The 13,149-nt window shown below is 43.6% G+C and overlaps 1 protein-coding gene across 1 annotated transcript in view; it reads right to left on the bottom strand.

Moving 5' to 3' along the window:
• The window catches only part of ERMP1 (endoplasmic reticulum metallopeptidase 1), a 58,169-nt gene that overhangs the window by 3,171 nt on the left and 41,849 nt on the right, over positions 1-13,149 (bottom strand). The window contains exon 13 of the mRNA XM_056130585.1: positions 12,190-12,305. Within this exon, the coding sequence (XP_055986560.1) occupies positions 12,190-12,305 (116 nt within the window). The remainder of the gene's footprint in view (positions 1-12,189; positions 12,306-13,149) is intronic.

Below are 13,149 nucleotides of genomic sequence, written 5' to 3'. Positions count from 1 at the left end.
CAGGAAGCTAATGGAGGACCCATTTGAACCATGAGTATGCATCAACAGTGACAGGGATGAACTTAAAATAAGAAAACATGTTCAAGTCTTGGTACTGCCATCTAACCACACAAGAGCAAAGCACCCATGAATCTTAGACATCTACAGAATAGGATTTCCCCAACAGCTGAAAAAAAAAAGACAAAAAACTGAAAGTGATTTAAATACATCAGAGATTAAAAAGACAAATACTGAGAGACAGTGAAAGTTTAATGTCTAAATGTTGCATGTAACACACACTGAAAAGAACTCTATGATAAGTTCAAGGGAAACAATATAAACCATCGGAGCCCCTCAAGAACAGGAAGGCAAAGTGATGAAGAAACAATAGTTAAGCCACTGATAAGAATTTTCCAGAGTTGATCACAGGCACCGAGATCAAGAGGCCTGAAGCATCTCGGCAAAAACAGACTCAACTAGGAAAATGCCAAGAAACACCAGTCAAAATACCAAAAGCCAAAAAGAGAGAATACTGAATGCATCAAGATCAAAAAAGGGAACCTAGAGAAAAAGAAAAGCCCCTAAGAGTCACACCAAATAAAATGTTCAAGCCAAAAAAGTGTAGAGGACATAGTACAAAAAACACTTCGCCAAGAATATTCGATCCAGATAGATTATCAAACAGCTGTGAAAGAATAATACTGAGCTTCATGGACAGATGACAGGCAACAATTTAATTCATAGCCTTAAAACTATTTTTACAAGAAGCATTAAAAGAGCTGCTTTGGGCTGGAGAGATAGTACAGCGAGTAGGGCTTGCACTTGGCCAACCCAGGTTTGATTCCTAGCATCCCACATGGTCCCACAAGCACTGCCAGGAATAATTCCTTAGTGCATGAGCGAGGATTAACACCCTGTGCATCGCTGGGTGTGACCCAAAATGCAAAAAGAAGGCGCTTTTTTTGGCGGGGGGGGGGGGGGGGGGGAGGAGACACAGCGGGTAAGGCATTTGCCTTGTATGCGACCAACCCGGGTTCGATTCCCATCATCCCATATGATCCCCTGAGCACTGCCAGGAGTAATTTCTAAGTGCAGAGTCAGGAGTAACCCCTGTCATCACCAGGTGTGACCCAAAAGGCAGGAAAAAAAAAAAGCTGCTGTTTTAAAGGACAAGACGAACTTCCCAACATGTGACATGGCACTAAGAGTGTACATGGCTGCCCTCTATTAGATTAAAAAAATATGTTTACTCCTAGCTTGCTAAAGGCTTTTATACATTTTCAATAATCAACATCTCATTTACATTGTAAAAAAGAAAAGAGTATTTGGCTGGATAAATAGTAGTGCAAATAAGAGCGCTTTCCTTGCATGCGACTGACCTGGGTTCAGTCCCCAGCACCCCAATGGTCTCCCAAGCTCTGCCAATGTGAGCCCTGAGTACAGAACCAGGAGTGAGCCCTAAGAATCTCTGGGGGTGCCTCTCCTCCAAAATTTTTTTTTCAATAAATACTGCCCTATGAAGTTACAAAGAACAATGAAACCATGCCATATGCTGCAACCTGGATGGAAATGGAAGGTACCATGTTAGACAGACACAGATAATCTCACGTATTCGTGGCACACAGAATAAGTGGATGACAGAATGCAGTGTTTAAGGGAGAGATGCCTTGATCCTGGAGTATAAAGAGTAGATGGACAAAGAAGGAAAGCAATCAAACGGGGAAGGAAGATGAGTAAAGGAAGTGATGAGGGGACGGATGAGGGGGCCTCTGGTATACGGGTAATGTGGGGGAAAGGCACAGCTATATATCCAAAGTACAGGCTCAACAACACTGAAAACACAAGATCCAAAATACAACCACCAAACTTTATGATGTGCCTGTCAAGGGGGCAGCCTGGGGTGGCACAGTGGGGTGGGAGCAGGGGACACAGGAACACTGGTAGAGGGAAGCTGACTCTGAGGGTGTCAACTATTTTTTTTAAAAAGCCTTTAAAAAAAAATAATAGAACATTACATGTTTAAACTGCAACCACCAATTATAAATCATGGTTCTTTAAAAAAATATTAATGAAAATACACCTAAAAAATCATGAACCTTCTTTTTTTTCCCCCTTCAGAATGATTTATTTATTAACCCATAATTTTTTTTTTTTTTTTAGTGAAACACCATGAGGTACAGTTGTAGACTTACAAATTTTTGTGCTTGGGTTTCGATTATACAATGATCAAATACCCATCCCTTCACCAGTGCCCATTTTCCACCACCATGGTCATGAACCTTCTTAAATGCAACAGATTATGCAAAGGAAACATCATACAAAAGCAGGAATATAAAAAAAATAAAAGACAAAAATCATAAAAATGCTATCAAAGTAGAGCCCAGATATCATCAGTACTGAATATCAGTATGAATAGACATCTGACTGCCATTACATAAAATTTTTGATTTGATAATAAAGCCACTCACATACTGTATTCAAAGAAACACTGCACAAATTTATGAACAGGCCCAAAAGCCCCAATCAATAATCCATGTGCCTCATATTTCCCTCCATGCTACACCCTGCCCACCCAGGCCATGGACCAGGCCCGTCTCATATCCAGGTATGCTCCCACCGAGGTGGTGTCCGCAAAGCCTAGACATACTGCCCTCAAGCCCCAAGCAGCAGCCCCCCTACATGCCTGCAAGCATGAGGAACCCCACCCCTCTGCCCTGTGCACTGTGCCCCATCTCTAGGCTAACACTGGGATTGGATCTGCTTCTCGTCTGTCCATACTACAACCTAGCTGGGTGCCCCGTGGAGCCCAGTCTCACTAGCTTCACCCTAAACCCCAATCAGCCATATGCCTGGATGCCTGGGGAACCCCATCCTCCATCCGCCCATGAAATACCCTATTCCTAGGCCAGGGGTTGGATCAGCCTGATGCCTAACATGCTCAAACCTAAGTTTGTGCCCTGCGGAGCCCAGATCTGCCCTGTCCTGCTCAGTCAGGTGCCTACAAGCCTGGGGGAACCCCATTCTGCTTAACTCAGCTTAAGCGTAGGCCAGAGACTTGGCCTGCTTCGTGCCTCAAGCCTGGGAAAAAGGATCCTCCTGCCCTGCGAGCCACACCGTACAGCTAGGTGAGGCCAGGGATCGGCCTAGTCTCATGTCTGTACTCTAACCTACATGGGTGCCCTGCTCAGCCCCGACCTCCCCACACCATCACTGGCCAGCACTAAGCCCAATCAACCATGCACCTGCAAACTAGAGAACCCCATCCTTCTGCCCCATCTCCTTATGCTGCCCCGAGGCCAGGAATTGGACCTGCCCCATGTCCATCTATCCTCCAACCTATGTGGGTGCCCTATGAGCCTGGAAGTACCCCGCTCTGCACTCAAGCCCTGAAAGCCACGTCCCTGCAAAACTGGGGAACCCATCTTTCTGTCCTGGGCCCTGTACCCTGACCACAGGCCAAGGACTGGGCCCACCTCATGTCCACTATCCTTGAACGTAGGTGGGTGCCCCTAGAGCTCTGACCTTCCCCACTCTACCCTCCAGTCTTGACGTCTGAAAGCCTGGGGAACCCCCTCCTGCCCTGACCTCCTTAGCCACTAGGCTAAGGATTGGGCCTGCTTCTCTTATCATCCAACCTAGATGGGTGCCCTGTGGAGCCCAGTTCTCCCTTGCCCTGCCTGGAAGCCGCAAATAGCTACATGCCTGCAAACCTGAAGATTCCCATCCTTCTGCTATCTGTGTCCAAACAGGACCTTGGGCTATGCCAGTGATCGGGTCTGCTCATGTTCATCTATCACCAATCTACTTGGGTGCCCTGAGGAGGCTGGAATTACCTACCCCGCCCTGAAGCCCTTAACAACTACATGCCGGCAAGCCTGGGTACCCCTTCCCTTCTGCCCTGCGAGCTGTACCCCAGGCCTAGGCTAGGCCAGGGATCGGCCCACTCATTTTCCTCGATCTCCAACCTAGGTGGGGGACCTGCGGAGTTCAATCCCCCCATCCCACCCTCATGGCCTATCAGCTACATGGCTGCAAACGGGACCCCCATTCTTCTGCCCTTCCCACTGTACCCATCCCCTAGACTAGGCCAGCTATTGGGCCTGCTCTAGTGATTCACGACTAAATTTCTGAAGAGATGCAATCAAACAGCTAAAATACACAGAAACACTGGTCTCAGCAGCTGAAAACCCGAGGACACCGTCTGCAGGCAGGTGAGCTGAGTACCTGACCCCAGCAGCCATACCCGGGCCACACTACTGCAGCCATGCCAAGGGCTCAACTCCACTGATTCACAAACATTCTCTCCAGAGAGGCCAAGCTGTGATAATTTTAGTTATCCAGTGCCCAGGATGAGAACTCTGGTGTCTTTGGGCGGAGGCCGAAGCCTACCCCACTCCCTGTACTTCTGGAAGCTCCTGCAGCCTCACCCACCTCCCATATCAACTCATTTGCCCAGACAATACTGAAATTTGAGTAGGAGCATGCCAAATTAGATAGGAAGGTAACCTAGAAGCCAACTAAACTTATCTAACAAAAACAGTAACTCAGAAGGCTCAACTAGCAACAACTTAGTAAATTCTTAGACAAGGACTTTACAACCCAGTGATGAGATACAATTTCCACATAAAAATACATTTTTTATACTTATTGATTTTAATATTGGAGCTTTGTTATCTAATCAGTTTCAACTCTAGAATTGTATCAATAGGCATGGCTTTTGTCTATATTAATTTTTTAAAGGCATAAATTTTAGTTATAAGGTAAATTCTACAGTTATAGCATATAACATGGTTACAGCTAGAACTAATGCAGTATACGTATGAAAGTTGTTAAAGAAATAAATCCTAAGAGTTTTCATCACAAAAAAAAGTATCCAATTTAAAAGTGTCCAAAAACATCAAGTGCCTCGTAATCAACTTAAGAGGTGAGAGAACTATACCATGAAAAATTCAAAACACTACATCAAGAAACTGAAAAAGACCTTAGATAAAGGCAAAACACTCCAGGCTCATAGATAAGAAGAACCAATATTATCAAAATGATCATCCTACCTAAACTAGTATATAGATTTGATGCATTCCATAACCAAATACAGACCACGTTCTTCAAGTGTCGGATAACACTGGGTTGTCCTTACTCCTCCTAACTTAGGAAGGATGATTGAGTGACTCCCACAACAGTGCCCCTGAGGAACAACTAATTCCATCAAGCACTTATATTGCTTTTCTCTTACCTTTATGTAATTTGCATGGCTTAATTTGCAATGTCCATTTTGTAAAGACACCGGAAGACAGTTGATGCTATGCTTTTGTAACATGGGAGTTAACTGACCCGGAAATAATATTTACTCCTGAGCATCCATCATATTTATCTGACTTAAACCTCAGTTGCCCTTACTTCCTAGCACCCCCAAAAGGAAGGTCCCAATGAAGGAAGTGGATGGACCTAGGGCAAGCTGTAAGCTACCCTGGCATCGAAAGGGGACAAGCTAAGTGCCATTAGTATAATAAGTTAATAGCATGGTCATGGGACAAACTCTGTCATGACCCAGAAAGAAGTAACTGAATAAGGACCCTGTTGGGCTTAGAAAAGACTAACCTGGCCTCAGGACTGCAGTCCGGGATATAAAGCGAGATGTCCCCAGGAAGAGCCAAACTTTAAGTGTAATATATCTCTTACTGTGTTCATACAAAATGATTAGAAATATTATAAGGAGTAAATTTACTATGACTGGTTAAAAGGATTACTAGCTGAGGAAAGGAGAAAGCAATACACCCTGGATAGAATCCTGCCCTTGAGCGGATCTCCCAGTAATCTTCAGAGTGCTGAACCCTCAGATGAGATCTTGTCCTTGAGTTAATCTCCTAGAACTTCTCCTGAAGGAGTGGCTTTACCTCTGTTTGTTGTTATGACAATGTTCAACCCCACCTACATGTACCCCCTACTCTTCACGATTTCTGCATAACAATGCTGTAAGGGGAAAGAGGACACTAGAAAGAGAAGGATTAGGCAAGAAAGAAGACTATGAGGAGTCAAAGATGAGGGAACAATGATGACTGGGACTATGACCAAAACTATGACTTGGATTGTGCAGTAAGGGGAAGAGATAGGACTATGCTGGGGAGTAAGAGAAATAAACTGACTACCTACCAGCCTGGGGCCCCAGGCCCTGTTTCTCCATTCCCCAGGTCCTTCTTCCATCCATCACCATGGGCCAGCCAAGGGAATGGTTCTCAGCTACCAGGAGCCCTAGTCCAATGAGAGTCCATGCACCCTCTTCCTTTGGAAACACATTCAAGGACTTAGAACACGCAATTATAAAGTCAGTGTGGTACCTTAAAAGACTCTGAAGAGCCAAAACCATACTGAAAAATAGGGAAAATGAAGTCTCTCATTACCTAACTTGAAGCTATACTATAAAGCCATACTGATCAAAACAGCATGGGAGTGGAATAAGGACAGACTTTCTGACCAGTGGGTCAGAATAGAATATCCAAGGACAAACCCTCAAACATATGGTCAGCTAATTTTTGGCAAAGGAGCCGAAAGCACAAAATTGAATACAGATAGCCTTTTGACAAGCTTGGGGGGTGGCTTGGGCCACACCTGGTGATGTTCAGGGCTTACTCCTGGCTCTTCATTCAAGGATAACTCCTGGCAGGCTTGGGAGACCATATAGGGTGCCAGGGATCGAACCCAGGTCAGTTGCATGCAATGTAAGCACCCTACCTATTGTACTATAGTTCCATCATAATGGTAGACTTTTCAATAAATGGTGTTGAGAGAACTGGACAATCAAATGTAAGAAATTAAAACTGGGGCCTGGAGACATAGCACAGCGGGTAGGGCATTTATTTGCCTTGCAAGCGGCCAACACGGGTTCGATTCCCAGCATCCCATATGGTCCCCTGAGCACTGCCAGGAGTAATTCCTGAGTGCATTGCCAGGTGTGACCCAAAAAGCAAAAAGGAAAAAAAGAAATTAAAACTGGATCAATGTCTCACACATTACACAAAAGTCAATTCAAGGTGGATCAAAGATCCTCAGATGAGACCAGAATTTATAAAGAATATTGAGAAAAAAACCAGAATGCTCCAAGACCTGGACTTCAAAGGCGTCTTCAATAATATGATGCCAAAGGCCACAGAATCAAAATAAATGGGACTATATAAAATTAAAAAGTGTATGTATGGCAAAAGAAACATGGGCTAAAACTAAAATCTGAGTGGGAGAAAATATCTGCATTCAACACATCAGACAAAGAGCTGATATCCAGGATATATAAAGTACTCACAAAATCAGCTCAAAAAACAATAACCAAAAAAAAAAAACCCCAACAACTCCAGCCAAAAAAAATGGGAAGAGGAAATGAATGGAGACTTCTCTGAGGAATACCAATAGATAGCCAACAGGCACATGAAGAACTGTTCATCATCACTTATTAGTAGGGCAATCCAAATCATGACAAAAGTGAGGTATCTTACACCAGTGAGAATGACAGCTATCAAAAATATTGGGAACAATCTGTGTCAGTTGGGATGTGGTGAAAAAGGATCCCTCATCCACTGCTGGTGGGAATGTTGTCTGGTTCAACGGCTATGGGAAACAGTATGGAGAGTTCTCAGTAAACTTAGAATCAAACTGCCATGTGACCCAGCAATTCCACTTTGGTGTCTCTATCCCTAGAATAATATTCATTCATTCAAAAGGATGTACGCACACCCTATTAGTCATTACAGCACTTATTACAATAGTTAAGATGTAAAATCAACCTAACTGTCCAAGGACAGACAAATGAAGAGGTGGTATATATACACAACAGAGTATTACACAACTGTAAGGAACGATGGAATCATGCAATTTGCTGCAACAAGGTTGGAACTGGAAGATATCATGCTGAGTGAAGTAAAAGAGAAGAAGGATTAAACACAGGATGGTATCACTTTTGCATGGTATTTGGAATAACTGATGAGGGAATGCAGTGGTTTAAAATGGGGATGCCTAGATCATCCATGGCCCCCCAGAATATAGGGAGAAGGAAAGAAATAGAGATAGGGGAAGAGGGAAAATAAGAAGCAGATGAGAAGAAACGAGGAAGGGTCAAGAACACGGAAAGCATGAAACAAACTTAAAAATGTGCCTGGGGGCTGGGGGCTGGGGTATGGGAGGGAACCTGGGAACACTGGTGGGGGGAATTTGACACTGGTGGTGGGATCAGTGCTGGAATGAATACTCTATGTCTAAAACAACTACAACTTTGTAAATCATAGTGCGTCAATAAAATAAAAACATTTAAAATTTATAAACAAAAATATATCAGAAAGGTCTAATATAAAAAAATTATGGGCTAGAGATATGGATCACAGGGCTGGAGCACAAGTTTTATCTACAGGGGCTCTGGGTTTGACCCGACACACTGGTCTGAGCTAGCTATAGTCCAAAAATAAAGATCAAGGAAGAAAAATCCTCCCTGTATTTGGTAAAATTAGTATTTAATAAAATCAAAAGCAATGCCTTACTTGAAGAAATCCATAAAATGACAACTGTTTCACACAATAAAAAAAATCTTACTCCTCAGGCCAAGAAAACAGAGAATTTTGTACTAAAATATCATGAATAAGTTAAAGATGTTCACTATGCCCACAGCTCCTCAGTATTATGCTACAAATATTAGATAGTAAGGCAACAAATATGATTAGAAGGCATGAGAATCGATAAAGAAATAAGTAAAGAAATAAGAAAAGAAATAAAACTATTTGCAGATGATATCAGTCATGTTCTATACCTACGCTCTTTTTTTTTGTTTGTTTTTGGGGTCACACCTGGTGATGCACAAGGAGTTACTCCTGGCTCTGCACTCAGGAACTACTCCTGGCAATGCTCAGGAGACCATATGGGATGCTGGGAATCAAACCAGGGTTGGCCACATGCAAGGCAAATGCCGTACCCGCTGTGCTATTGCGCCAGCCCCTATACCTAAGCTTTTTATGGCTCTGGCTAGAAACAGTTTTATTTTTATTTATTTTGGGGCTTGGATGCTCAGGGCTTACTCCTGGCAGGTGCAGGAGATCATATGGTATGACAGGTATTGAACCCAGAATGAATATGAGCAAGGCAAGCACCTTACCTGCAGTACTATCTCTGGCCTCTTAGAATGGTCTGCTTGCACAAGTACACGGGCACATACACACACATTTTATTTAAACACTGTGATTTACAAAGTTGTTCATGATGATTTGTTACAGGCATTTCCTTAGAAGACAATTAGTGAAAAGTGTTGTACCTCATCATGCAAATGATCTTGAGAGTGCTTTTACCTCCCATAATCTGGGAGCTTCCCTGCACTCTTTTCCCTCCTTCCCTATTCCCCCATAAATAAAATGTTTTCTGAAAAAAAAAAAAGAGAAAATAAAGAGTAGTTTAGAAAAAAAATAGAATGAGGGCTGAAGAAAGAACACAAGGGCTTGATTGTATGTGGCCAAGCCCAGCTTTATTCAGGACCACATGGTTCCCCAAGAACCACCAGGGCGACCGAGCATCTCAGGGCCTGAGCAGCATCCCTGGGCCCGTACACTAAACTGCCAGCTCTGCCCCACAGACCCAGAACTGCTGGGAAGAGCCCCAGACCTCCTGAGCACTGGGAAGCCCACTCCTACCCCCCAAAATAGAAGATGACAGAGGCCACAAAATTATATTATCTGGCAAGTTTGACAATTCCTGATATAGTTGGAAAACCTGGAATTTTAATGTATAACTTAATAAGATATATGAACAAGTGATATAGATCGTCCTGACCCAGAGCCAGGCTGTCTTCAGCAGGGCAACTCAGAGGGGGGCAGGTTTAGTTTCCCTCCCCACCCCAACAGAGCCCCGGCAGCTGAAAAGCTCCAGAACCTAACTGCCACCATGCTCACAACCAATCTTCACAGGCTCGGAGGAGCCTCATCCATGAGTGAATCTGCAGAGGTCCCGTATGCGGGATCCATGACGGAAATCTCCAAGCTCGTTCAGAGTAGGAATGGGTCTCCTCTCCCCATCTCCAAGTTTACCAGAGGCTTGGCAGATACACCCACAAACTGTCCCTGGTGCCACACAATCTCATCAATGGCCAATATCCAGAGACTCAGAAATAAAGATGCGGAAGAGAGCAACATAAGCCTCACCTCTGAGTCAATCTGCTCTATAATTGTATTCTAAATTTTAGAATTCCTGGAGCAACCTCTCACATGCTACACCACTGATGTACCAAGAGTAGCACATATTTGATTGGGTTTAACAAACATGTTTGTAATCTCTTATACAAGGGCTAATAGCTCCGGGATGAAATACAACAATCTTCACACATTTTCCTCTTATGGTGGTGGAAAAGTGCAATTGTGGTGGGATTGTGATAGCACAGCGGTAGGGCATTTGCTTTGCATGCAGCCAGCCCAGCTGACCCAGGTTCGATTCCTCCGCCCCTCTCAGAGAGTCCGACAAGCTACTGAGAGTATCTCGCCCACTCGGCAAAAGCCTGGCAAGCTACCCGTGACGTATCTGATATGCCAAACACGGTAACAACAAGTCTCACAATGGACATGTTACTGGGCCCGCTTGAGCAAATTGATGAACAACGGGAGGACAGTGCTAAGGTGGAGTGTTTGAATATTAAATGTAATAAATTATTGTGAACAACTTTATAAAAATGAAATAAAATTTAAAATATTAAAACCAAAAAAAAAGATGTAAGAATGTAAGGTAAAAGACACAAGTTTATATTCAGATGTCATCTGATATGCAAGATCTGGCCAGCTAAAAGATATAATGATAGAAAAAAAATATGAAAGTAACAAAACCTAGATGAGGAAAAATATGAACACTCTTAAAAACATACAAAATTAGGGGTGAAGAAGGCATTTCTGGTTATGAACAGAATGACTCAACATTATAATATCATTTCTCAATGTTTTTATACTCACCAAAGTAACAATCACTTCTGCATTAAAGTTAGTCAGCAGTGAAATTTACATGTGGAAACAAACATGAAAAAAGTAATAGAGGAAACATGAAAAGTAAACACCACAAAGATCTTCAGCTAATCTTCCAATCTGTGGCTACAGGGATGGATCTGGAGGGTATTATGCTGAGTGAAGCCAGGAGGGGGACAAGACCCAGAATGATGTCTCTCACATTTGGGACTTAAAGAAACATAGTAAGGGAGTAACAAAACGACCACGGTCAACAGAACCTGAAATCTGGACTACAGAACTGAGCTTACCATGGTGAAGGGTCATTAGGAGATAGAGTTGCGGATCAGGTGGGGTAAGGGGGGGTGTGGAATCTGGCGCAGGGTGTGGTATTGGAACTGTATATATTGTAATCATTGTTGTACGATCACAAAATAGCACTGTAATCACGGTCACGGTCCTCCCGTTGTTCATCAGTGCCTTCATTTATATGTAATATGTGCTTCAATTATGGCTAAATATCATATGTTCTAGGCTGGCCATTACAGCTCTTACATTTATATGTATGTGAATATGTATTAGCACTCATGACACGATCACGACCATCCTGTTGTTTGTCGATTGCCTCGAGCAGGCCCCAGTAACATCTCCTTCGTCCTAGCCCTGAGATTTTTTTAAAAATTCAGGTTCTTTCAGGGTTAGAAGAATGAGACCCATCATTGTTACTGGTATTTGGCATATTGGGTACCCCACGGGGAGTTTGCCAGACTCTGCCATGTGGGCAGGTTACATTCGGTAGCCTGCCAGGTTGTCCAAAGTAAGAATGAGATAATAAGATGCGCTTCCAGGATCTGGATTTTATAGTCTCTGGGTCTTGGCCATTGATGGGATTACACAGCGCCAGGGGGCCATTTGGGGGATGTGACCTCTGCCTACTGGAAGATGGAGGATCTGGGTGGAGGATGCTCAGCCCCGATCCGAGCAGGCTTGGAGATCTCAGCCCCGTGACCTGCATGCCTTTGTTCCTCTGCCGGTACCTTCATGTGTGCGGAGAGTGGTTTCAGCATGGTGGTGGCTGGTTCTGGAGGTCTTCGGCTGCCGGAGCCCTGGTCGGGGTGGGGAGGGAAACTCAACCCGCTCCCCTCCAAGGGGCCCCTGCAAGGACAGCCAGGTGCGGGGACAGGAGACTGTGCACTATTACAGGCTATTTATTAAAAAATTTTAAGACATAATGAAGACAACAAAAAACTGCCAAATGACTCACCTTTTGCTTCAAATGTCAGTTTTACAGAATCCCAGGGTGTCTGTTCTTTGGATACGAGTCTGAAATGTGCAGGATCACTTGGAGAGACTTCTGGGGCAGGAAGATACCAGCTTTTTCTGTTTGGAAAGGGAGCATCAGTACTTAGGATGCTTTATTATTTACTATCAATAATTCACGGATGGGTAAATTTATAATATTTAATATTTATGGTCGATAGCACAGCAGGTAGGGTGTTTGCCTTGCACGCAGCCAACATGGCCGACCTGAGTTCGATTCCTCCGCCCCTCTTGGAGAGCCTGGAAAGCTACCGAGAGTATCTCGCCCACACAGCAGCGCCTAGCAAGCTACCTGTGACATATTCGATATGTCAAACACAGTAACAAGTCTCACAATGTTACTGGGCCCACTCAAGCAAATCGGTGAACAACGGGAGGACCGTGACCGTGATTTCATGGAAGTGCTTAGACTGTATGAAATGCCTACTGGAGTGTGAGAATGAACTCTACTGTATATGAACATCAGTACCAATCCTGTGAAGCGTAGGCTACAGCACAACGAAATCTTCCCAAAGTGAAGAACAAAGGCCCCGATGTGATCTGGAATCCACCACTCATCTGATTTTTTTCCTTCCATCCTGATCTGCAGCCAGTCCTGCACTGCCAAACCATCAAAACTTTCCAGAAATAAAAATAAATTGAGAATGAAGCTTAACTGCAATCTCTGAGGTCAGTCAGCAGGGCTACTTCCCAGCCTACCTACTCGGATTTCTAGAGGCAAGACTTCTGAAACTTGAAAAGGTAGAATGATGCTCTTAAAATGATATCCCGCTAAAGAAACAAACTCTATCATCATAAGGTAATACTTATCATGTCTATGTTAAATCATTTTAAATAATAAAATACTGACCTAGTAACAACAACAACAAAATACATCGTAATAAATTAACATCCAACTAAAGCA

The sequence above is a fragment of the Sorex fumeus genome, unplaced genomic scaffold (assembly GCF_029834395.1).
Source record: "Sorex fumeus unplaced genomic scaffold, SorFum_2.1 ptg000079l, whole genome shotgun sequence".
In the NCBI taxonomy this organism is placed as follows: domain Eukaryota; kingdom Metazoa; phylum Chordata; class Mammalia; order Eulipotyphla; family Soricidae; genus Sorex; species Sorex fumeus.
This window is presented reverse-complemented; position numbering and strand designations above follow the sequence as displayed.